This window comes from Podarcis gaigeae (assembly GCF_964106915.1).
Source record: "Podarcis gaigeae genome assembly, chromosome: 2".
Lineage (NCBI taxonomy): Eukaryota > Metazoa > Chordata > Lepidosauria > Squamata > Lacertidae > Podarcis > Podarcis gaigeae.
In genome coordinates this window covers 44,977,164-45,002,144 of record NC_139679.1, presented here as the reverse complement: position 1 = coordinate 45,002,144, position 24,981 = coordinate 44,977,164, and the positions used below count along the sequence as shown (strand labels likewise).

Sequence of the window (24,981 nt, the reverse complement as noted above, 5' to 3'; positions counted from 1 at the left end):
CGGAGCTGCCCTTGTTAAACCTCATTGGCTGCTGGTTTTGTCACTCAGGTAGATCCCCGCCAGCGCTCCTAACCACCTCTTAATTCACACGATCCTGCTATTGGCCGTCAGAGAGCGATGCAGGTTCATCGCCGTCCATATATATATAGATAGAGATATATAGTGCATCCAGCCTCCCCGCCCCTTCCAGGGCTTCCTTCCTCTCTCGCCGCTGCTACGGCCGCAGCCCCATCCCTGATCGCTCTATGAGCAGCAGCTGCTGAAGAGGGGCGGGCAGGCGAGCAGGAGAGCAGTGAGCGCAGGATCCGCTTCCCTGGCGAAACCCGGCTTTCCATTGGACGACGCGCCCGGGTAGGCGGGTGCCGAGCGCGGGGCGCCCGGTGCAGAATTGGCCAGCCATAGGGAAAAGGAGGTGGAGTCGCCTTGCCAGTCACTCTGCCCGTCCGTCCATCCATCCCTGGATCTGGGCTGCCGCGGGAGGAGGAGGAGGAGGCGGGAGGCGGCCGTGGCGACCGCTCCGCTGGCTCCTCCCTCGCCGCCGCCGCCGCCGCCGCCGCCGCCGCCACCCGCAGCAGCTCCTCCATGGCCGCTGCGGCTCCCGGCGTGGTTGCCTCTGCGCTGCTGCATGTGCCGCTAGACGGGGAGGCGGCGGCCGTCGAGGCCGGGCCTGGAGGCTCAGGACCCCCGCCTCCCTGAGCAGGAGGAGAAGGAGCCGCAATGGCCCTGGCAATGCCGGCCCCGCAGGTAGGAGGGCCGGGGCGCTTCCCTGGCAGCCCCTCGGGAGACCCCCTTCTCCTGCTCGGAGGCCTGGGCATCTTCTCGCCCAAGAGCGCAAAGCACCGTCTAGGGGAGGACGGGCGGGGGCTCGGCGCCCCCCCCTCTCCTTATTCCCGCCCCCTCCCTCCTCCGCCGCTGACCCGGTAGTTTGCTTTCTGTCTCCTTCCTCCCATGTAACGCAGGAGAAGCCTCCTCCCTCCTTATTCGAGGGCTTTTCCATGCAGCCCCAGAGGGGTCTAAGGGGGTCTCACTCTTCTGTCCCCCCTCCCCACCTTGCGCCCTGTAGGCAGGGCCTGAGTCCATCTGCCTTAGCTGTGTTGGAGCACTTGGCCTAAATGTCTTGGGACACTTGAATTTTCTCGGGTTGCAGTGACAGCCTTCTGTCTACAGGCTCTGGGCAGGCCATGAAATGAGAATGCTGTCTCCTTGCCCCCTGTTGCCAAGGGGGAAGAAGAGGGTTTCCCCAGAGGCTGTGGTTGGGGAGAGAATATATTTACTTTCCAAACCCCGAAGGTGTGTCCTCCACTGTGCCTACACCCTGAAGTAGTGACTTATCCTTCTCTGTGGACTGCCAACTAAGGAGTGGTTTGCTCTTCCTTTCCCTTAGGCACATCAACAATTGCCATTTATCACTCACTTTGAACGTACAAAGTGTTGTGCAACCCTTCCTATTTCCACAATGAACTCATTGCTGCTGTCCTTTTTAGACGGGCACTGAGGCTGAACTTGCTAAGTAAGGTACCTAGTATGTTTGCAGCTGATCAATGGCTTGAACCAAGGTCTGTGGACAAGATAGATCTCCTTTGTTTTGTTAATTGTTTTCTGGCCCAACCAGGTCTTGTCAAACGGCTCAGGGACATGGATGCTCTGTGTGCAGCCCCCATTGCTTGCTTCCTTTTCTGCCAACCTTTGTGGTCAGTGAAGAGAGACAGTACCTTTCCTGCCCAAGAACTAAGGATGCTTCCATCTTCCGTCCTACAAAGTTCTTAGTGATAAAAATGTTGATTGGCAGGCTTCCTTAAGGGGAGGGCGTATCTTTTTAGAAACTGCAACCAGCTTAAAGGTTAAAGAAAACAGCAATCTAGTCTGGCAACCCCAGTGACTCTCTTTCTCTGCTGGATAAGGACTTTGTGTTGCCCCTTTTAGAATGGCATTAGCTGCTTACGATTCCCAGTAATGTGCCACCTTTACTCTTTCCGCCATTTCCATCAAATTCTATCTCTGTATGAATGCTGATTTGTAGGTTGGTTTCTGGTGACTTTGACATTTTCAAGGTCTTAATTAAATTCACCCAGGATGTGGGCTGTCATTGCCCAGTTGTTAACAGTGGGCAGTTTTTATACAATAGAAATCAACCAAGGGCACTTTGTCCATCTTGATACAGTTTTTCTATGATTTGCTGCCAACTGCTTTTCGTTGGAAGATTACCACATATGTTTGGCTTTGGTGTAAATGCCTGTTATTTATTTAATAGTCAGTGTAATTTATTTGTCCAGAATGGCGAGCATTGTGAATATAAGCTTTTGTTTTTGCTCTTTGCTGTAGCTGTATTGTTTTGAGTTTGGGAAAGCAAATAACTAAGCTGAACATCAGGGCAGTAGATATTTGAAATTGTACTTTTGGTTTCCAGGGCCTCGCTGTCTTTGCATTAATCGGATCCTAAAGAAAGTACTGCTGTTCTACTTGCCCGCATACCATCAAGTACCAGTGGGAAGCTTTCTTAATAGTATTAGGCATTTGTTTTTAGCTGTAGTTGGAAGTCCAGTGTTACAGCTTAAACAATGGGGGAACTGTTTCCAAACAGTGTGTCTCAAATGAAGCAAGAATGAATGTATGCATGCTGCTATGGCTTGCCTGGGGGGGCGGGTTGACTCTGTACTGAGAGAAAGAGGTCCAAATTGCCAATCATTAAGTACCTGTTAGCTATGTCTCTTCAGAAGCTCTATCAGTGAGAACCTCTTGGATACTAATACGGTGTTTAAAAAGTTGTTTTCCTTGCTGATACTGGCTCATGAATTGCTTCTTTGGTATAGAATCTCTTAGCCAAGGAAAATAGAAATGATAAGAATGTATTGTCTGAGTTAGAGTTTTAACATGTGGGGGTAAGTAGATGTTGCTTGCTAAGCTTAAGAGTGAATGGATGTTTGGAATTTCGGCCCTTGGGTGCCCTTAAGATTTAATATTTAACCTCTTCAGTCTCGATGTCAGCAATTTGGTGTTTTCACAGCTGAAACAGAAAAGAGTGATTTCTCTCTAAATACAATGTACTTGGGATATAAGAGCCTTTTAGAAACTAAGAGCTGGTTCAAATATCATTTTGACATTCACAGGGTATATGGTTCTAGAAAGAAAGTGGGTTGCTAACCTTCCTACCTTATCGTTAGTTACAATTAGTCTACTTATTCAAAGCATATTTGTCCTGTTTGTTAGCACTTACGGGTATACTGAATTGGCATGGCGAAGAAGTAACAGTTTTCCAGAAAGTTGGGTTAGGTAGCAGTTCTCTGTTGCGGTAGCAGTTGCACAAAACTCTGGGAAAATGATAGTTCCCAGCCTGAAATGTTACTTTACAGGAGTTCATGTTTTTAGACACAAACCCAGTTCGCACATTTTGCTTAGTCCGACCATGGCTTGGTATGACTGAGCAAATGTGTAGATTCCTGGAGAGAACATCATGGTCATGTTGCTGCTCCTTCTCCTTCTTCTTCTTCTTGCTGCTGCACTACCTGGAGTCAAGTCATGGTTTGGTTTAATATGTCCAAACCTGGACTCATGGTTTATCTCACTTGAGACAAACCACGGGCTGTAGCCAGTGTTTGTTCTATGGCTTATCACATACATCCAACCCCAGGCTCATGATTTAACACTAAGCCAAACCATGGTTGTGCTCACAGCTGTATTGCACTAGCAGAACTGCAGGACAAGCAAAGCAATCACAATTCTTCTCCTTGAGAATCCACAAATTTGTTCATTCACACGAGGCCATGGTTTTAGTGAAGTGTTATGTGCACATGAGGTCATTGGGTTGGGTCCAGACTTAGTCATCACTTAAGTCCCATAAATATCAGTGGATCTACTTGAACCCAATGACTGTCTGGATCCAGCCTATTGTCCCTCAGCGAGGAAATCTACTGCTTTGTTGATATAGTTCATTTTCTTTCTTATCATGCTTGGGCAACAATACTTAATTTTTCTTGCCCATATGTTATGCATAGTGTTTTGTACTTTGCATCACAACTGTTTGAAGTCTCAATGGTCTAAAAACGTCTACTGGTGAAGAAATTGCTTCCATCCTGGGTTATAACATATTGCCATTCAAAAAGCAGCTTGAAACGAAAAAGTAATGTACTTGAAACTTTTACAAATTATCAAGAGGGTAAGATTTGATTTTTCATTACCTTTATTTGTTTAGGAGAATATCTTGTATGATAGTGAAACATTGTCAAAAACATTTTTCACTGTACAACTAAAGACACAACCTGGTGTCACAGTTTATATTAAAAGATTATGTGCCATGGAATAAATAATATTAAACTACTGTTCAATGTTCACAGTGGGTCATTGTCCAGATAGGCGTTTTAAAGCTCCCATAGTCTCTTTTCAAGTGAAGAGCTAGCATTATAACATGGGCACTTCCTTGTAGGCTTCTGCCACTGTATGATATAGTGAGCCATGCACAATATCCTTCACTACTGTCATCTGAAAACTTGGCTGTAAGAGGGTGCGACTGCATGCTGATGAAAAGCATGCCTTTGTTTCAGTCCTTTTCTCTTGCTTGCACAAACCTTCACAGACATGTGGACAAGCATTAAACTTTTTTTTTAATGATGGTGTTCCTGTGATATTAGGAACTTATGCCTTATTCTGACTCAGACCATTGGTCCATGTAGCTCAGTATTGTTAACACTGACTGGCAGCGACTCTCGAAGGTTACTGACAGTGGACATACCCAGTCCATGCTGGGGAATGAACTTGGGACCTTCTTTGCCCCTGAGCCACAAGCGTTTCTTCTTGGTATATTACATCAGATCAGTTTACCATTTTTTACAATGTGGAGAATCCCCACATACTTGGCCTCTTTCTGGTTACAGTGACTGGACCTTAAGACTAATGAGTAATTTGTATTGAGCATAGCTCACCACCGCATGGATGACTTTCAAAATGTGGCTTGTGCTATGAGTTTGTGAGCTGCAGTCTCATTGTATATTGGAGAACTCAAAGAGTGGTTACCATGGCAAATAAGGCAGCTTAGGATGACTTTTACCATGTCATCATTAGATCAGAAAAGGGTTGATGTTAAAATCCATTTCTCTCTTTTTTTCCCCTTCCCCCCTGCCCACTGTCAAACTTCTTGTCCAACTCCAAATTGTGACTTCACTATGTCTTTGGGAGGCTGCAAGCCTTTGGTAGCCTCTTTGGGTTGGCTGTATTAAGACACAATGCTCATTCCAGCATCTCTTCCATAACTTTGGGTGGTGTGGCTTCACAGAAGTGTGCATACATAAGGAGGGCATGGTGAAGAAGAAAAAGGAATGGAAGTTCAATTTAATTTTTTCCTCCATTTGATTTAATATTTGCATGCCACTTTTACAATAACCAAATTGAGCCCAAAGCAGTTCAAAACAATATTTACCGTAATATTTATTTTTTTTCTATCAAATTTGTATACTGCCCTTCATCTGAAGATCTCAGCGCAGTTCACAGCATAAAAATACATAATAAAATACACAAAATACACAATAAATACAAGAACAAACAAACAAAAAGTAAACACCTGACCTCCCTTCCCACAAACCCATTTAAAAGGACATAGAATGTTAATCAGCCCAAGGCATGGTTGAAGAGGAACCTTTCTGTCTGGCACCTACAGATGTCTAATGAAGGCACCAGGCGAGCCTCCCTGGGGAAAGTTTTCCACACATGGGGGGCCACTACAGAAAAGGCCCGTTCTTGTGTTGCCGCCCTCCAGACCTCTCTTGGAGAAGGCACACGAAGAAGGGCTTCAGATGATGAACGCAGAATCCAGGTCGGTTTATAAAGGGAGAAGCAGCCCTTGAAGTATTGCGGTCCTGAGCCATTTAAGGCTTAATAGTTCAAAACCAGCACTTTGAATTGCACCTGGAAACTAATTGGCAGCCAGTGCAGTCAGGCCAGCATTAGTGTAATATGCTCAAACCCTCTTGCCCCAGTGTGCAACCTAGCTGCTGAATTCTGCATCAGCTGAAGTTTCCAAAGCATCTTCAGAGGAAGCCCCATGTATAACGCATTGTAGTAAACATAAACAAATAAAAGCAATATTTCTTCATACACACACACACACACACACACACTAAAAGTACAAAAAAGAATCAAAACAATATAAAATAGCAAGATCACACCATGCAATTCAGTCACATTAGATACATATGTTTGGAATGTCCATCAACCTTGTGGCAAGAAACAGAAAAAACATTGATCAAGTATTGGTGGCAATACTTTCCTTGCATCCCCTATTTGTTCCTTCAATGAAATCTGTAGCATTGGTAATAAGTCTGCCGAATTTAACAAGCTCACAAATGCTTACAAGCCCAGCTACCCACACATACTTTTCCATATATGCCAAGAAAGACAAAAGTGAAGAGCCCCACTTGTGTAAATCTTCCCTGCATGGTTGGCTGCAGGCTGCTGCTGATTATTCGCCTCAGGAAGCTAGAGTTGTGTCTAGCCATAAACCTGTTACAGTGTGAAGCAATGTCACTGGTGTGTAATGAGTATTTGGTCCGCTGGCAAAATCTGTATCCAAAGGCTTTGGGGAGAAGATCTAGAGAGATAGTCATGTTAGTTTGTGCTATAGCAGGTAACCTTAAAGACATAAGTTTTTGTTGGCCAGAGCCCACATACCCGGGGGGGGGGGAGGGGAGTCATACAATGGGTGATGTTGAAACTATGGATTGGGTGCTCTGTGCAATGAGTTTCTTGCATAGTAGAGAAAACTAAGAACCCCTAATATATTTCTAGTGCAAGGGTGTGAAACCTGTGACCCTGCAGATCTGTATGGACTCCCTTCTGCTTTAGACAGCATGCCTAGCAGTTGGAGATGATGGGAGTTGTAGTCCAGCGATATCTGCAGGGCCTTAGGTTTTTTTAAGCACATCTGTAGAGACAGATCAATATACGTTTGTTCCAAGTTTTTAAGGTAATTATGTCAAATGAATTTTAAATTGCCCACATTCAACTTGCCTTTGAGGCTAATTTGGCATTAAAAGTTCAATTCTTGTGGCCCTTCCATTAGTATATTTTGAAGCTTTCAGATAGTGATTTGAGCAATTCATTGGCTGTTGCTGTAATAATAATAATAATAATAATAAGAAGAAGAAGAAGAAGAAGAAGAAGAAGAAGAAGAAGAAGAAGAAGAAGAAGTTATTAATATTTATACCCTGCCCATCTGGCTGGGTTTCCCCAGCCACTCTGGGTGGTTCCCAATCAATATTAAAAGCACAATACAGCATTAAACATGAAAAACTTCCCTAAACAGGACTGCTGTTTAAATAAGATCACAAAAGTGAATAACTCACAGGTATGTAAACCTCTGTGTTAGGTCATGGGCCTAGGCTGAACCTGTCTTAACTTTGTCTTTCGTATAGCACCTAGCTTGAAATAGATGCTTGACTACTGCTGCTGTTCTAGTAAAAGCTTCCTTTTCCTGGTTGCTTGGAGGCACTTCTTACACTTGGGTAACCAGGCAAGCAGCTATTTACAAGCCTGCTGTAAGAATAGCTTCAGTTATTTTGTGATGCATCCTTTTATTATAAACCTTTCACATTGTAGCCACTACTGCATTTTGAAACCATAAACAATAGCAAGAATAACTTGGACTTTGTTGTGTTCCATATTTTATAAATGAGGTAGCATTTAATTTCAAGTTAAAGCTTCAGAAAGTATTACTACTTTTGATTTCGGGCCTAATGGGAAACAACTTTGCAAATATTGCTTTGCCGGGGCAGGGGCAGGAGTTTCATTATACTCTGAAGTCTACACATTTTGGTATGTGTAGCCCTCTCTGTCATACATAGCAAGTGCACTGCAAACCATCTATTCCTGGCAACACAAGTGCAGTGCCTAGTCCTTTGTGTGTGTACTAACAAGAATCCAGAGACACTTATTCCCAGCTAAGTTACCGTATTTTTCGCTCTATAACACGCACCTGACCATAACACGCACATTGTTTTTAGAGGAGGAAAACAAGGGAAAAAACATTCTGAATGAAACAGTGGATGTATAATTTTTGTGCTTCATGCTGTGGCCACAGACATGTGATCTGATGGTGAATTTGGGCTGACCCAATGCAAAAATCCTGAGAATCCCTGTGCATCCATGGTTTGTAACCACGTTTTTGCACCATTGCAGCCCCAGGCAACAGTGGGTGCGTGATTTTTGGGGGGCAGGCTGTAGCCATGGACATGCTATGTGCTCTGATGGTGAATTTGGGCTGACCCAATGCAAAGATCCTGAGGATCCATGTGGATCCATGCTTTTTAACCACATTTTTGCACCATTGCAGCCCCAGGCAACAGTGGGTGCGTGATTTTGGGGGGGCAGGCTGTAGCCATGGACATGCTATGTGATCTGATGGTGAATTTGGGGTGACCCAATGCCAAAATCCTGAGAATCCCTGTGGATCCATGCTTTTTAACCACATTTTTGCACCATTGCAGCCCCAGGCAACAGTGGGTGCGTGATTTTTGGGGGGCAGGCTGTAGCCATGGACATGCTATGTGATCTGATGGTGAATTTGGGGTGACCCAATGCAAAGATCCTGAGAATCCCTGTGGATCCATGCTTTATAACCACATTTTTGCACCATTGCAGCCCCAGGCAACAGTGGGTGCGTGATTTTTTTGGTGCAGGCTGTAGCTATGGACATGCTATGTGATCTGATGGTGAATTTGGGCTGACCCAATGCAAAGATCCTGAGGATCCATGTGGATCCATGGTTTGTAACCACGTTTTTGCACCATTGCAGCCCCAGGCAACAGTGGGTATGTGATTTGGGGGGGGGGCAGGCTGTAGCCATGGACATGCTATGTGATCTGATGGTGAATTTGGGGTGACCCAATGCAAGGATCCTGAGAATCCCTGTGGATCCATGCTTTTTAACCACATTTTTGCACCATTGCAGCCCCAGGCAACAGTGGGTGCGTGATTTTTGGGGGGCAGGCTGTAGCCATGGACATGCTATGTGATCTGATGGTGAATTTGGGGTGACCCAATGCAAAGATCCTGAGGATCCATGCTTTGTAACCACATTTTAAGTGGGGAGCGAAGGAAAAACAAAGAAGGGACATTAGAGGGGTGTGCAGAGAAGCAGCTGACTAAGAATGCAGGAGAGGGATTTAACGGGAGGGAGGAAAGAAAGGCAAAAGTTTCCCCCCACCCAAGCCAGCCATCTCTCTCTCTCTCTCTTTCTCTCTCTCTCTCTCTCTCCCTCCCTCCCTCCCTCCCTCCCTCCCCTCTCTCTCTCCCTCCCCCCTCTCTCTCCCTCCCCCTCCCCCCTCTCTCTCTCCCTTCCCCCCTCTCTCTACCTCCCCCCCAGCAGCACTGGAGCTTGCCTGGAGGGGAGGGGCTTTCCCTGCTCTTTGTTCCGTTTCAGCAAACACAGCAACGAAACAGAGGGGGGTGGGCAGTAAGACCCTGAGGCAGAATGCAGGAAAGCAGCCGCTTCCTCTTTTCAGGTTTCGCTTCTCCGTGCAGCGTGCAGCGCCGCGATTTGATTTTTGCATGCTTTTTCTGCTCCAGGGACCACACATTCGCTCTATAACACGCACAGACATTTCCCCTTCCTTTTTAGAAGAAAAAATCTGCGTGTTATAGAAGGAAAAATACGGTAACTGGAGCTTAGCCTTGAAGTAGCACTTTACCTAAAAGCTACCACTTTTAACATGTTGCATAAATGGAAGCAAGAAAACTCAAACTAAAGATGCTGCCTTATGTCTAATACATAAATATGCATTGAGTATTTTTATCTGGAGGCTAGCTGAAGCATCTGAGCCACAAAGGGTGATGTGATGAATGACAGCTGCTGCCTTTTCAAGCCTTCTCACGAAACAATTTTCCCCTGCCAGGCTCAGTGTTTATGTATGGCCACAAACCAACCCCTGATGCCTTATCTCCCCAGAGGGTACTTCCTTGTACAGTCATCCATTTGGAAGTGTAGGAATGTCATCCAGTTTCTTGTGAATAGTATAGCCTGCAGTGTTGGTGGCAACATCTGTGTGTATTCCTCTTTCATGTACAAATGGCTGGCCTGTAGTCTCAGATTGGAGGGAGTGTATCTTAGCTAGATACTGTTATTGGGAAAAAGTTGAAGCGGCCAATAACTTAATTCAGGATCAATAGCTGGTACTTTTGCCTAAAGTTACTTTTCCCCCCTAGATGAAAAGGTATTTGTAAACAGCATCTACTAGAATTGATCTTGACTGAGGGTTCAGTGATGGGGATTTTGGTTCACAACCTCAGCAGTAAGCATTTGATATGTACCGTATTTTTTGCTCTATAAGACGTACCAGACCACAAGACGCACCTAGTTTTTGGAGGAGGAAAACAAGAAAAAAAATATTCTGAATCTCAGAAGCCAGAACAGCAAGAGGGATCGCTGCACAGTGAAAGCAGCAATCTCTCTTGCTGTTCTGGCTTCTGGAATAGCTGAGCAGCCTGCATTCGCTCCATAAGACGCACACACATTTCCCCTTACTTTTTAGGAGGGAAAAAGTGAGTCTTATAGAGCAAAAAATACGGTAGTTCAAGATACGGTGGCTTCCTTGGTCCCAAAGGTTGACAAAAAAGCAAAAATGCCTTAATTTGTGGGCACTCTGAACATGCCCTGAATTCCCTTCTTCTCATGGCCAAGAGTTTATTTAAATCAACTGAACCATTAGAAGGTTTGGAAAGTATTACTACGGAAGCTTTCAATTTCAGGCCTAACTTGAAGCAACTTTGCATTGATTACTTAGAGCTCTTGCAGGGAGGCTCAGGATATTGATAAGATACTCTGTTCTAGTGCTGCTTTTTGCTTCATAATCTTCTGACCTGCTCAGTGGGGAATTCTTAGTTGAATGCTGCTGTTACATTTTTATATATTATTAGATATCCCCCCCCTCCCCCGTATCAGGATTTGTGTGGAGGAGGTTGTAAACAGCCTTTGCTGGCTTAGAAAACGTAATACTGAATGCTGGAATTAACTCTCTTCTGCAGTCATACAAGCAGGATATGAAAGGAACCTAAATTAATTTGAGGATGAAAGTGTCGGTGATGGGAAGCCATTAGGACTGCAGTGAGTTTTATGCATTTCTCTAGGCAATAGCTTGAACACAAAAGGGTTAAAACTGTGTAGGAGGAGGTGAGTTCACTCAAGCTGTGCCCCAGGGTTCTCAGACCTTTGCATGTGGAGTGCAAAGGTCTAAGGGGGTTTCTATATTCTTTGGGCTTGGAAGCCTCTGTGTGCAGTTGAAAACCCTGCCTTATTACCAGGGCTCTAATTGCACAGAGTTTTCTTACTGCAATCAACAGAACACACTTAGCCACTTTCAGATCTTTGCGCTAAATATGTGAAGGTCTGAAAGGAATTGACCTATGGGAGTGGAAGGAGATAGTGACCAAGCAGGATTTAATTCCTCATGCATTAGAATTCAATCCTGCTTTCAGCAGGGATCAGCCATGGCTTTCCAGGCAGAGCTCTGCCTGCCCCACACCTGATGTTACTACGGTGTTTGGTGAGGGGCAAGGGTGTGTGTTTTGGTCACAGGCTAAATGGGGAGGCCAGGCAGGACCAAATCTGTGCCATGGGCTGGATGTTTCCCTACCCCTGCTTTAAATCAAAAGTGGGTTGTTGTTGTTTTGTTTATTATATTTGAATACATTTTTGAGAAGTCTGTGCCTACAACTATCTTAGCAGACAAACTTGAAATTGAAAATGATAAATTAAATAGAGAAAGGAAGGAATAAAATAAGAAAACACGCACCATTTAAAAGGGTAAGAATACACATGCAGCATATCTTAAAACCCAGTAAGCTTTCCACTTGATAAGTGAAAAATGGTTTTTAAAAAAATCTGATGAAGATGTCAAAAGGAGTTCATAGCTTATCTGAAAGTCCCAAATGTCTTCTGCTGATTTTGAATGCCTGCATCGCTGAATGTATTTACTTGTACTTTTACATAATATTTATTGTCTAAGGTTACAGGAACTAACTCAGTAAAACAATGTATGTGTGTTGGGAAACATGAGCCATGAAAATTTACATATACTGTATCACTCTTGTAAATGTTAAAGCAACTCTGTAGTGTAGGCAAGTATTATCTACATTCTTTTAATCCAGTTTAGGGGTCTCCAAATGTTTTGGATGGCAACTTCCATTAACTCTTGCCATAACTGCTGTGCTAGCTGGGGCTGATGGGAATTGTAGTCCAACACATTTGGAGGACGTCAGGTTGGGGAAGGCTGTGTTAACAGACAGAGTAAACCCACACCAAATTAGCAACTGTCCACTGTAAAAAAGGAAAAAAGCTTGGGGCTTATTCTAAGTTCTTCCTGCCCCGTCATAGAAGGAAGTAGCACACCATTCACTCTCCTTTCATAAGCAAAAGAAAGTGTAAAGGAAAGTAGGAGTGGGAAATTAGAATGAATTAGGAAAGATACTGGAATGAGAAATAATGAAGAAGAAAAGAAAGATATGGGAAGGTTAGGAAAATGAGAGAGAGAGATGGAAAAAGATACAGGCTGAGCAAGAAAAAAGGAGATGCATTAAAAATGGGGAGGTGTGGGGATGCTTCCCCACTTTTTTTATTTGGGATTGAAATAATCTTCCTTCCCTAACCTATAGCTGAATACTGAGACTCTCTTCCCCTCAGGAAGCGCCACAATAGCTGAGTCCCACCCCAACCTCCCAGTTATAATTATTTAGACCTTCTATTTATATTTACTGTTAATGGTATATTAGAGATCAACCAAGGCTCTTCACAAAATGGCTGCTCAAAAACTGTACAGTTGTTCATTATAATAAGGGGTTCAATTATTCATGTACAAAACAAGGTTTTGAGGACATAGGTAATACTGTGTATATTGGTCTGGAGGCCTTGAGCCTCTTGGCCTAACCATTTCAACCTGTAAACCCTTGAGGTCTGTGGGGCTTAAGTGAGGCCTTGTCTTAGGCTGGGAGTGTCTCTGAGTTGGTTGAAAGGAGAGATCAGAACAGAACTTGCAGGGGATTGGGGGGGGGCAAGTTGTCTTAGAATTAATGGACTCTGCAGTTCCCTGAATTCCCCTCTTCTAATGGCTCAGTTGATTAATTGTGCATTTATCGCAGTTGTTTGCAAAATTATTGTCCATATTATGTGACTATACTTTTGAAATGGAGAGAAATGAGTAGGATGAAAAAGAGGTGCAGAACGTTTGGCACGTATGGGGAATGAACCTATGGCCTTTAGTGTTATTAGCACCACTAGCCCAGAGATGGAGGACCTGTGGCATTCCAGATGTAGCTGGACTGCAACTTCCACCATCCCTCACTGCTGGGCATGTTGGCTGGGGCTGCTGGGAGTCAGAGTCTGGAGAGCCACAAGAGTCTGAGTCCTCATCCCTGTTCTAACCAGGCCTGTCTTCCCACCACCCTCCTCCCAGCGACCCTCGTAAACACACAGCTTCTGTTGCTGGAACTGTTGACAGGTATCACAGGTTTCAACTGAGCATTTGCCATGACATACCTTGGCACCACTCACAGGTTAAAATAAGCAGCAAAACTGATTAAACCTAAAACTCTAGATGTATGGTGCGCTACTGCTAGGGCACAGTAGATAATATACTTGGCCCTTGACTTAATAATAATAAAAGATTTCCCAAAAGATGCAGTACAAATGGAGAAATCAAGTCCAACAACAGCGAACACTAGGAGGGGAAGAACTGGCAACACCTACTTACTGTAAATTACTTGTCAACCTTGAGACTCCTACAAATTGGTATGGACAATCCTCAAATCTACCTTTCCTACACTGCTAAGTTTCTTGTATATCTATTAAGCTATTCTCTAAGCTGCAGCACCTACTCCCCCATCCCTGGATATCAGGTTACAATGGATAAATGCTGTACATGTGTAGCATAGGGCTTCAACTATGGCCCTATTCAAGCCTCAATCACATCCTCTTTAACTGTGCCCCATCCTACTCCTTTCTCACAAATTCCAGCGTTCTCTGACCATTTTAGGTGCCCTTTTCTGTTCTTTTTCCAGCTCTGCAGTATCTTTCTTGAGATGGAATCGCCAGAACTGTACTCTGCATTCTAAACAAGGCTGCTCCATAGATTTGTATAAAGGCATTAGAGTACTGAGAAGAGCATTTTCAATCTCTTTCCTTAATAATCTCCCTAGCATGGATTTTGTTTTTCACATAGGATGCTGTATTGATTTCATTATACTCTCCACCATGATCCCAATAGTGAGTTGCACAATATATCCTAGCTGTTGCTCTGCTTCAGTACGACTATCTCATCAACGTACGTGAGATTGGAGCTTATTTTGTACTAATTTGTATCTGTATCGCTCACACTCACTTACACTGAAGCTCATTTACATTTCATTTGTGATTTTTGTTGCCTGTCCACCCAGTTTGTTGTTGTTGTTTAGTCGTTTAGTCGTGTCCAACTCTTCGTGACCCCATGGACCAGAGCACATCAGGCACTCCTATCTTTCACTCCCCCCCCCCCCCCGCAGTTTGGTCAAACTCATGCTGGTAGCTTCGAGAACACTATCCAACCATCTCGTCCTCTGTCGTCCCCTTCTCCTTGTGCCCTCCATCTTTCCCAACATCAGGGTCTTTTCCAGTGAGTCTTCTCTTCTCATGAGGTGGCCAAAGTATTGGAGTCTCAGCTTCAGGATCTGTCCTTCCAGTGAGCACTCAGGGCTGATTTCCTTAAGAATGGATAGGTTTGATCTTCTTGTAGTCCATGGGACTCTCAAGAGTTTCCTCCAGCACCATCCACCCAGTTTAGAGAGCAGCTAAACAGAATACATCTAGAAATCTATGTACAGTGGTACCTTGGTTTTTGAACACCTCCATAGTCAAACATTTCGGAACTCGAACACCGAAAACCTAAAAGTGCCTTGGTTTTCAAACGTGCCTTGGAAGTCGAACAGGAAACGCAGCTTCCTTTTTGAGGCTTTCGGTTTTCGAATGTTTCAGAACTCGAACGGACTTCCACAATGGATTATGTTTGAAAACCAAGGTAGCACTGTAGGTGCAAAAGAAATTACAGGGACATCTGGCAAATTTACAATAAGAGCGCACATGTTTTTGATAGCGCTTGGTCCACTGCAGCCTTGCAAACCCATTCTCCTTCACATTCATTGGGCTTTGGGGCATGAGATCTAAATAGAAAGTGGGTAGCTGACATGATAGGGAAATAATTTATGTGACAAAGCCTGGAAACAGGATTATTTTGATTTCTCTGGTAGATCAGACATTGGTCTGATAAAGACCCAGGCTGAACAATCACAAACTGCAATTATGCTTGGGCCACAGATAATGTTGCCACAATGTCAGGCGAACATTTACTGTGTCCAATACTTGCTCAGCCCAGGATTGGTGGTGGGGGAGAGCAGGAGAACAGGACGAAGAGGCATCTAAAAACACTGCCAAAAAGGGCAGCTCCATTATCCTTGGCAACACAGCTGCTACCTACAAATCTTGGGATAGGATTGAGTCAACACCACATCACTACCCAGAAGTGGAGTGAGCCAGAATACATAGCAACACACACAGCTGTGGCATAGCAGCCCATCATTCATTTGATGCCCAGTGGCACAAGTGGCAAGACATGGCTCCTTAAGAGAGATATCTGGCTGCCCTTCAGGAAAGCGTCTGAGACACCAAATACCATAATCATTCCATCTTCAGGACCCAGTTGGCTTCCTTGTGGCACCCTGTCAGTTTGTGTGGCGGGATTTTATGGTGTTATCTGGCATTCTGTGAGGGCAGGAGGACTTCTGCCAAATTCCGAGGCCCTTCAGGTGGCCTAACTCCACTTTAGGATTACACCATTAATGCAGCCTGTTGAAAAAAGCAGTGTCTTTGGCTGCAGTCCTAACCTCATTTACCTGAGAATAAGCCCCACTGAATTCAGTAGGACTTACTTCATGTAGACATGGTTAGTCATGAGACTTGGTAATATCATGGGGGAACATAGTGTGTTGACTTTCGAGCCCTTCTGATGTCAGTGTTGCACTTTCTGACATGACATGACATGAATAGAAATATCATTAAAAAATACCAGCCAGGATTTAGTAAGAATCCTGTAATTTAGTAAGCAGATTAGTAAGAATACGAAGTGTTGAATGAGTAAATTTATTTGGGAATTACCTTTAAAGAATTTTAAATTCAGCAGAAAAAGCAATTTAGTGAAGGCCTGCAAGCTCTGTACCACAGCACTAAAGGAAAATAGTGTGACCTTTTTCATTTCAAAAAATATTTGGAAGCTTTTTTTCAGCAGAGACTTAACCTTACATCTGAATTATTTGTGAGCTTAGAAGTAAAGTGTTGCCTACTATTGATAGAGATGTCTGTTGTGTTTTAGCAGCCTAAAAGAGATCACAGAATACAAAATGGCCAAATTGATAAAACATTAACCTAGTTCACAGGTAACAGTACTCCTACATCTTTTAAAAGTTCATCTCTTGATCTACCACCTAGAGTTAAAAATTCAGTCGTTATCTTCTCGTAGAGCCGGAAATTAATAATCTCTGTACTCTTCTTGAAATGCCCGGTTTTGAATACAATGGCGTGTTAGAGCCTTAGCCACATCCAACCAAATGCCTTTGAACAGTGTAGAACTAGACCTATAAAGGTCGTTCTTTATATTGACATCAGTCTATATAAGCAAAAAGGACTGTTGCTCTGAAAAATGTGGTTTTCCCCGCTTCCTTTCAGGTGATACTTTGACCTTCCTGAAACTGTTTCTGAATACTTTTTTAATGGACATCCCCGCTACTCTCAAACTGCCTGAGATGGCAAGTCCGGCCATCAGCCCAGACTCTTCTTCCCATGAAGGACTCTCCTCCGTCAACTCCATGCCTGCATGCTCCCCCACGTCCGATTCCGAGAATCTGAGCCCAGATGAGTTGGAGCTATTGGCAAAGCTTGAAGAACAAAACAGGTAAGCTGAGTGAAGTGAGCTGAACTTGGATATAGTATGCATACACACTGGGTTGGTTAAAAAAGTTATCAATGTGAGTATTAAAGCTGAGAAACCAATCCTTCTAGTTGGGAATGCTGTACATAAATACATATTTTTAAATGCTTTCTTGAGTATAAAGCCCATATAGTGTATAGCTCAATGCTACCAAATGGGAGATACTCTTGGACCTTGATAAATGCAGTTGTCACCTTTTTCTGTTCATTCAGTCGTTGCTATTACTGAATGAATAACTTGAGCCATACTGTATGGGCAAGTTAGTCTGTACATTCTCAAGTGTTGCATATGCCATCGTTCCCTGCCAGAATTTCCTTTTTCCCTTTGACAGGTTACTTTAGCCTAGGGATCAGCCTAGTTCTGATCACATGGAACCCCCTATCAGTCCCCACCTGTCCCGTTCCTGCATACATGTTTTTTAAAAGGAAATCTGCACAAAACTTTCTTTCTTTCTCCAACCTACATTTTAGTGGTCCAAGCAGCATGCCTTTTGCATTGTTCAACCATGTTTTATTCTCACACAGTGTCTCTGGAAGCAACTGACACAGACCCACACCTCATCAATTCTGGGGCCACTGGTAGCCATGTTTTCAACTTGCATGGCAACTGGCGTGATTGTTTGCTGCTCCAAGCAGCTCTTGGAGGGTTTTTTATAAATAAAAAAATATATGTCCTACTCAGACCACCTTGTAGGGCTTTATTGGGTGGTCCAGATTCAGAGGCAGAACTCCTCTGACCCATGATTTTGTTTGCGAGGCGTAGATCAGATGTGCTTGCCTCATAATTCAGATCACTGACATTCCTTCAGCATCCCTACATGAGCCATATATACAAATGAACTATTCATTTGTAAGCACATGAACTGGACATTAAAAATAAGATGCTGCATAGATCATTAGGGCAGCATTTCAGTCTTAGGCTTTCTACCATGTTGGACTTTAGAACCTCTAAAAATCAGAGGCCAGGTGGAATAACTTGCTGGGACACTAGAATTAGCAGACTTTCCACTGTTTCTCCATTTGAATAAGGACTGAGTGCAGTATTCCTCTTTCCAGCGAAGCACATGTAGCAATCAGTGACCTGAGTGCATGTTGGATTTCATTGTTCAGATGTCATTGTCTAGGTCAGGCTCCATTCCTTTTAGAGACAGAAGTTTTGCCCAAGTATCCAAGCAGTGTATGTTAGACTGAGTAGACAGGCAGTTAGAGCTCTGTTTTGGCATTGCCTTTCTGTTTTTTGATTTGCCTGGATTTGACAGCTGCTCATATCATATAAACAACTGTAGATTTGCTACTTTCAGTAGCTCTATGGTAGCTTCCTTTTACTGAATGCCCTGCTTGATTTCTAAATGGCCATGTGGTGGCATCCAAACATCAAATGATCATGACAGCCAGAGAACCTGTAATGGAAAGTGACAAATGTTGAATTGAACAGGCAAAGATTTCTTGGTAACTTGTGTCTGGCTGTTTCTTTGAAATACTTATCTCTTTGACCTAATGTATAACAGCTCTTTTCCTAATCTAAAAGCTGTTTTGTTTACCAGACTGTTTTAGCATGGCTGCTTCACTTGGGATTGAGAATTAGTAAAGTAGAAAACTGAGAACACCTTGTTGATGAGTAAGCATAAGTCCTTTATAGCTGCCTAAGGAATCAAATTCTGCTGAGCTGTGTATAATGAACAAGGTTTTCTTCATATTTATAGGAATTATATTGCCCTTCGTGTTTCTAAATCTGTTTTAAAAACAGTGATGTGATTTTGGCTAAAGGCTTCAGGTGCTTACCAAGTTGAAGGGTAGAATAATCTAGTAGGGGATTTCATTGAAAATGATTTGTGAAAGTAACAGAATTCAATTTGTCTTAATTCTCTGGTCTTGCATTTGGATATAAATTATACCTTTATTTAAAATAGAAATTGGGTGAAGCCGAGATGTACCATAGACACGGAGAGGTTTTCTTATCATTCTTGACTCTTACTGCCTGAGATCTTAATCGATAAATTGGGCTCTGTTGAGGAATGTGCTTTATTCTCCCACTGCCCGCTCTTACTGGTGTGGCGTAGCACGGGGAATGACTTCTAGGTTTATGGCGCCTGTGCGCATGTGCACAGGCGCTCCTCTGACCTGGATTTGCGCCAGAAATAGCATGTGTGCACGCGAGCAGGATGGAGAAGCGACCCGGAAGAGCACGCGTGCACACATGCTCCAGCCCATCCTCCAGCAGACGGAAGGTGGGCCGGCCCATTGTTTGGTAAGCTTGCCAACCCCTGTGTTACAGACTCCATCAGCAGACAAACTGTGCTATGTTTCATGTGATATGTTTGTAGTTGTTTTACCTTTGGAGATGCTTTGTATGCTGCTAGAAGGGCTGGCATGTCAAAAAGCTTGTATTCAAAAGCATTTCAGCTTAGTTCAACTGGAAGTTCTGTGCATACCAAGTGTAACTGAGGAGTCCTACTTTTGTGGTAAGTTAGTTAGATGTTGATGCACTTGCATAGCTCTGAAGGTGTGGGGCTGGTAGGGATGCTACTAACAGTCTGTCATTTTCCCAGGCTTCTGGAAGCAGATTCCAAATCCTTGCGCTCCATGAATGGCTCGCGAAGGAATAGTGGGTCCTCTTTGGTCTCGAGCTCTTCTGCCTCATCCAACTTGAGCCATCTTGAGGAGGATACCTGGATCTTGTGGGGGAGGATTGTAAATGAATGGGAAGAATGGCGGAAAAAGAAGGAAAAACTGCTCAAGGTGAGGGAGTCTGCTCTGGCGATGGGCAGTACAATACTACTCCTTCTCTCACAAGAAGTATAGTAAAAACAAGAAGTGATATGTATTTTAGCCTTTTATTGGTTGGCTTGTGACAATTGCTTTTAATGTTCATACTGTGTTGTCTCATTTGTAAGTAATGCAGCTAATGAATACTTTTAATTATAATAACACAAGTGTGATTGCATAAACTCTGTAATCCTTTTCACAATTATACACACTTACATCACAGTTGTGGGCTAATGTGTAAGTAATGATGTGCCTGTGATTGTTTGAGGGGAGCAGAATTTATCAGAGACAAGGTATTGGAGGGAAGGAAAGTTTTATTTATACAATGCCACTGATGTGCATGGTAATTTGCAAAGAATGCATAAAAAATTATGGTGCAATCAGTTAATAGTTCGAAACAGAGAACTAGATAGTAAACAGAAATTCTCTGCCAATAGAATTTTGGTTACAGTTTTGAAAACTTAAATTTTTTTTCATGCACTCCCTTCTCTCCTACCAAGCCGACTTATTCCAATATGCTGTGATCATGAGGTAATTGCTTTGCGTCCAGCGTCCTCCTTAGTTTATACCAAAGGTTTAAAATATGCAGCCTCCTTATGGTATATTGAGCAGAACTGTGGACAGGATTTGGGCTTGGGAGTCCTACTTCACAAATGTCACTTGGGGTTTCTCAAACTTTGTTTCTCTCCTCCCGCCCGCCCCCCCCTTTAGGAGCTCATAAGGAAAGGAATTCCCCACCACTTCCGAGCCATTGTTTGGCAACTTCTGTGCAGTGCCACTGACATGCCAGTGAAGAATCAGTATTCAGAGTTGTTAAAGATGTCTTCACCTTGTGAAAAGCTGATCAGGAGGGATATTGCCCGGACATACCCAGAGCACGAGTTTTTTAAGGGACAGGACAGTCTGGGCCAAGAGGTCCTCTTCAATGTTATGAAGGCAAGTAGGAATCTCCCTAATGAAAATGCTTTAGAAATCAACACTCAGTGCTTGATGCTCCAAAAGTCTGATCCTTTGTTATTCAGGCAATTCATGAATTAAACTTTACAAAGTGGCTTAACCTGCACATCAAAGGAATACTTCTAGCTGCCTAGAGTTTGGGTATTAGCATTCATAATTCATAAGACAAAATGTGTGGTATCTATGCACTACTTTCATCTGCTCTGTAAAATCTTGGTACCATAATACATGCTAGTTTCTCTGCCCCTTAAATTACATGGGCCTTGTCACATGGATCCCTGAATCCCTGGATACAGCTTTATATTAGGGTACTTGAATTCTTCTTCTTTTTATATCTAGAAATTCTCCTGAGACAGCCTTGATAAGAACTGATGCTCCTTCAGCTCTCAGTATCATGAAATATACCAGCCATGGATAGTTTCTAAAGGAATTGCTTGACTTCCACAGTGGGGAATGGGGTGTTTATTGCTTTGCAGACCTTTCTAAAGCCATTTTTTGTAGCAAATAATTTTATGGCTTGTGGCTAACATCAATCTGCTGAACAGCTGTAGGTTCTGCCTAGCAGAAAACACACTGTGATATCCAGTTTGTTTGTGTCCAGACTTTGGGAAATTAAAACTTAAATACAATTTTAAAATTCCAGCTATGTAATAAAGCCATGTGGTGGTAAAGAGAACCAACCTCTAGCAGGATATGCATTGTGGGAAGCAGGAATTAAGAAAGCCAGTTGATAAAGCCACACACACCACAGACCACCCCATCTTAGAATCCAGACCTTTGCAAATTACAGAAAACTTCGGAAGGGCTGTCACTGTGCCAGACATGGGAGAGAAGTCCCTTGCCCTCCACTGAGTCCTCTACACATGCAGAGAACTTGAGGATGTCTGTCTTGCTTCATGCCAGACATTGGAGAAGGAAATAGGCAGTCCTTCTTGTTCTCCTGTTCCCATTTTTTGATGTGTGGTGTGAAGTGACTCATCTGTTACTTTAGAAGTGACTCATCTATTGGTACGGCAGTCACTGATGACCACACATAATTGACTGCCAGAGGGAAAATTTTGTTGACTTCTCAGGGGAATATAAGATGTAGCTGTGCCTGAGATGGAGGCGTTTCTGCACATTGCTCTTTGATGTAACTACACTGTGCCATTGGGATAGCTTAGCTATGCGTTCCTCCTTCCCAGTTGGCTTTGTAGTTGACACAAGGATTGCAGCTGAACTACAGTCTGGAAAGACAAATGCTTAACCTGCTGTATAAAGAGGAAGAGTTGGACAGATGCTGAAGCTAAGCCAATTCAATAAATTCCCAACTTCCCAGCAAGAAATGCAGAAGGCACATCCTGAGAACCTTAGAAGAAGGGAAATTCCCAGCCAGGAGCTTCAGCTAATCTTTTAAAAAAATGTGTTCTGTGTGTTGTGGGGAACAAAGCACTGTTCTTAAGTACTTAAAGGTATACATCTCTTCATTTAGTTCCTTTTTTCAAAACAACAACAATTATTTGAATTTTAATTGTATTAAGGTCCTCATTTTAATCTTCATTTGTAGCATGATTGCAGAAACATTTGTAGAAATATTTTCTGTCATTCTCCTTGTGTGTATTAAGCAGTGACTTGAATGACATGGTCTGGATCCTTCCCAGTTCCCCTCCCTTTCCCACTGCTGATATTGGAAACTTTTCAGCATTAAGAAAATTCTGTGTGTGGTTGAACAAGTTGTTTCAAAACTCTGCCTCATAGTTGTGTGTTTTAATTGTGCTTCAAATCCCTTTGTGCATTTGATGGTTGTATTTTGTGATAATCTGGACCAACTGTTGCTTAAGGTTTGCTTTTCTTTCAGGCTTACTCTCTAGTAGACCGTGAGGTTGGGTACTGTCAAGGCAGTGCGTTCATCGTTGGACTGCTTCTGATGCAGGTTTGTGCAACATGGGAGTAGATGTCTGGCCTGAACCTGTGTTCATCTTTACTTGGGAGCTTATGGAACAGTTCAGTACCTTGCAAAATATTAAAACAGGTTATAAATCTAGTTGCTTGCACCTTAGCATTGGTCAGTGCCAAACACAAATTTTAACTGGGTTTGACTACATTGTCAAAATAGCTACTTTAGTAGAAGGAAACATTCTCTTATATGACCCTACTTTATTAAAGCTTTTGATATTTCCAAATGGTTTCAGCTAGACAGCCTTTCCCTACCTTGGATCCCCATATTTTGTTGAGCTACAGCTCCTATCATCCATGGCAATTGGCCATGCTGTCTGTGGAAGATGGGGCTTGTAATCCAACAGCATCTGGGAGCCAGGGTTGGGAAAGGCTGAGCTAGAAGCAGGCCTAAAAAATCTTCAGGCACCTATATTAATGCTAGTGCCTAGGAATTTCGAAATTCATTGTAGGGTAAGTCCTACAAATGTGGTTTTTTCCTGGCCCAGGCTGGAGGAATGTAATCTAGAATAAACACAATGAATGAAGATTTTTTAAAATTTACATTCACTGTTGGGCCTGTGTTTGGACTAGGAGCTGGGCTTTCAAGGCATCTTTTTGATATCCCGCTGTCACTCATTTGTACTAATGTCGTCAATACAAGAGTGGAAGCCCATTCATCAACTTTAGTAATGAAAAACCATATGGAATTTCAAGTGCTTCAAAACAAAACAAGTTGCCATTACTTTAAACAGTGATGGGTAGAGTGTTATGCATATGTCAGTATAAAATGGGGATATCTGATTTAGAAGATGCATCACTGAAAAATCCATTTTTGAGAACACATCATTTTATTGCTGCAAATGAAAACTAATACTAGTTTAGGCACTAGAAGTATCCATTATAATACAACAAGAACAGCAGTATCCTGCTGAGAAGCCCTAATGCAGTGTACCAAAGAAGAACAATTCTACAATGTGTTCCCATATCCAGTTAATTGAAGTTATTCATACTGAATGCACTTAAGATTTGTGTTACTTGCACAAATATTGACTGTGAATACAGTAGATAGAATGTTTTTCTTGAATACTTTTGTGGCAACGTGGCGGTTACCTGTTGAACATACAAACAGATAATGGATCCATCTAATGCAGTGTTGTCTACATTGATTTGCAAGAGCATTCCAAAGGCAAGCATCTTGCCCACTTCTGCTCCCTAGGCCCCATTTAACTGGAGGTGCAAGGGATTGAAACTGACATCTTGTGCAAGCAAAGTATATGTTCTGCTATTGGTATCACGTTTCCCTGTTGCATTCTTTATTTTTTTAAAAAATGGGGGGGATACCAGTCTTGTGTGATACCAGTCTTTTGGTACAGAATCACTTTGAAGAAGTTTATGCAAGCATCTTGTCTCATTTCTAGATGCCTGAAGAAGAGGCGTTCTGTGTGTTTGTACGTCTGATGCAAGAGTACAGATTACGGGAGCTCTTTAAACCCACTATGGCTGAGCTAGGGCTCTGCATCTACCAGTTTGAGTACATGCTGCAGGTAAAAAAGACTGCGTTTGTTGTGCATAATGAAGCTTCTAAGGGTACAAGTTGTCAGACTGTGCATTACTTCCCTCCTGCCTCCTAAAAGTCCTGTAGCAGTCTCAAGTACATCAGCTTTATTATTTTAGGGCAATAAGGTTAAGGATGCTAATTACTATACGTGAGGCCCTGCCTTTGAGAATCCAGTGTCCTGACTCTGGGGAATCCAACTGTGATGCTCAAGACTTGCTGTTATTCCTCTTGATTAAGAGCTGTGTTCTGTGTCTCTTCAGGAGCAGCTGCCTGAACTGAATATCCACTTCCGTTCTCAAAGCTTCCTTACCTCTATGTACGCATCATCCTGGTTTCTTACCCTCTTCCTTACCACCTTTCCTCTGCCTGTGGCCACTCGAGTGTTTGACATCTTCATGTACGAGGTAAAGCATTCGATATAAAAATGTGAAGGTGGGTGGGGAAAGACACAGGGCTACAGAAAGACAGGAGGAGCAGCAGTGAGAGCATGACCTGTTTAATGTGACATATCACAACAAGTCTGCATATATCAAGGAAGAATTAATGGCTGATTTTTAAAATAACATTGCTCCAGGCTGCTATGAAATGTGGATTGTGTAAAGACACAGTGTAAGATTCTAAATATTTTAGAAAAAAACCTGGATCAAAGAGTGGTATTCAACTAAATCCCTGCCAGACTGCAATAGCTTCTGTCCCTAAATCTATCGAGAGGGGGACCCTCAGAATAAACTTAGGGAGCACATGTGGGGAAGCGGGGTGGGGGAGTTCCTGTTGTGGAAATGGAAGCCATTCCATC

The 24,981-nt window shown here is 43.1% G+C and overlaps 1 protein-coding gene across 6 annotated transcripts in view; it reads left to right on the top strand.

Annotated features, from left to right (window-relative positions):
• Positions 1-363: 363 nt before the first annotated feature.
• The window catches only part of EVI5L (ecotropic viral integration site 5 like), a 53,130-nt gene continuing 28,512 nt past the window's right edge, over positions 364-24,981 (top strand). For 3 of the 6 annotated variants that reach the window (XM_083727228.1, XM_083727225.1, XM_083727226.1), the window contains exons 1-7: positions 408-744; positions 16,727-16,952; positions 19,537-19,726; positions 20,465-20,689; positions 22,548-22,622; positions 24,046-24,171; positions 24,446-24,589. In XM_083727228.1, coding sequence (XP_083583354.1) covers positions 16,771-16,952; positions 19,537-19,726; positions 20,465-20,689; positions 22,548-22,622; positions 24,046-24,171; positions 24,446-24,589 — 942 coding nt within the window. In that variant the 5' untranslated portion in view covers positions 408-744; positions 16,727-16,770. Of the gene's footprint in view, positions 745-16,726; positions 16,953-19,536; positions 19,727-20,464; positions 20,690-22,547; positions 22,623-24,045; positions 24,172-24,445; positions 24,590-24,981 lie in introns of those variants that run through there. The other 3 variants (XM_083727227.1, XM_083727224.1, XM_083727223.1) reach the window with 3 other exon arrangements.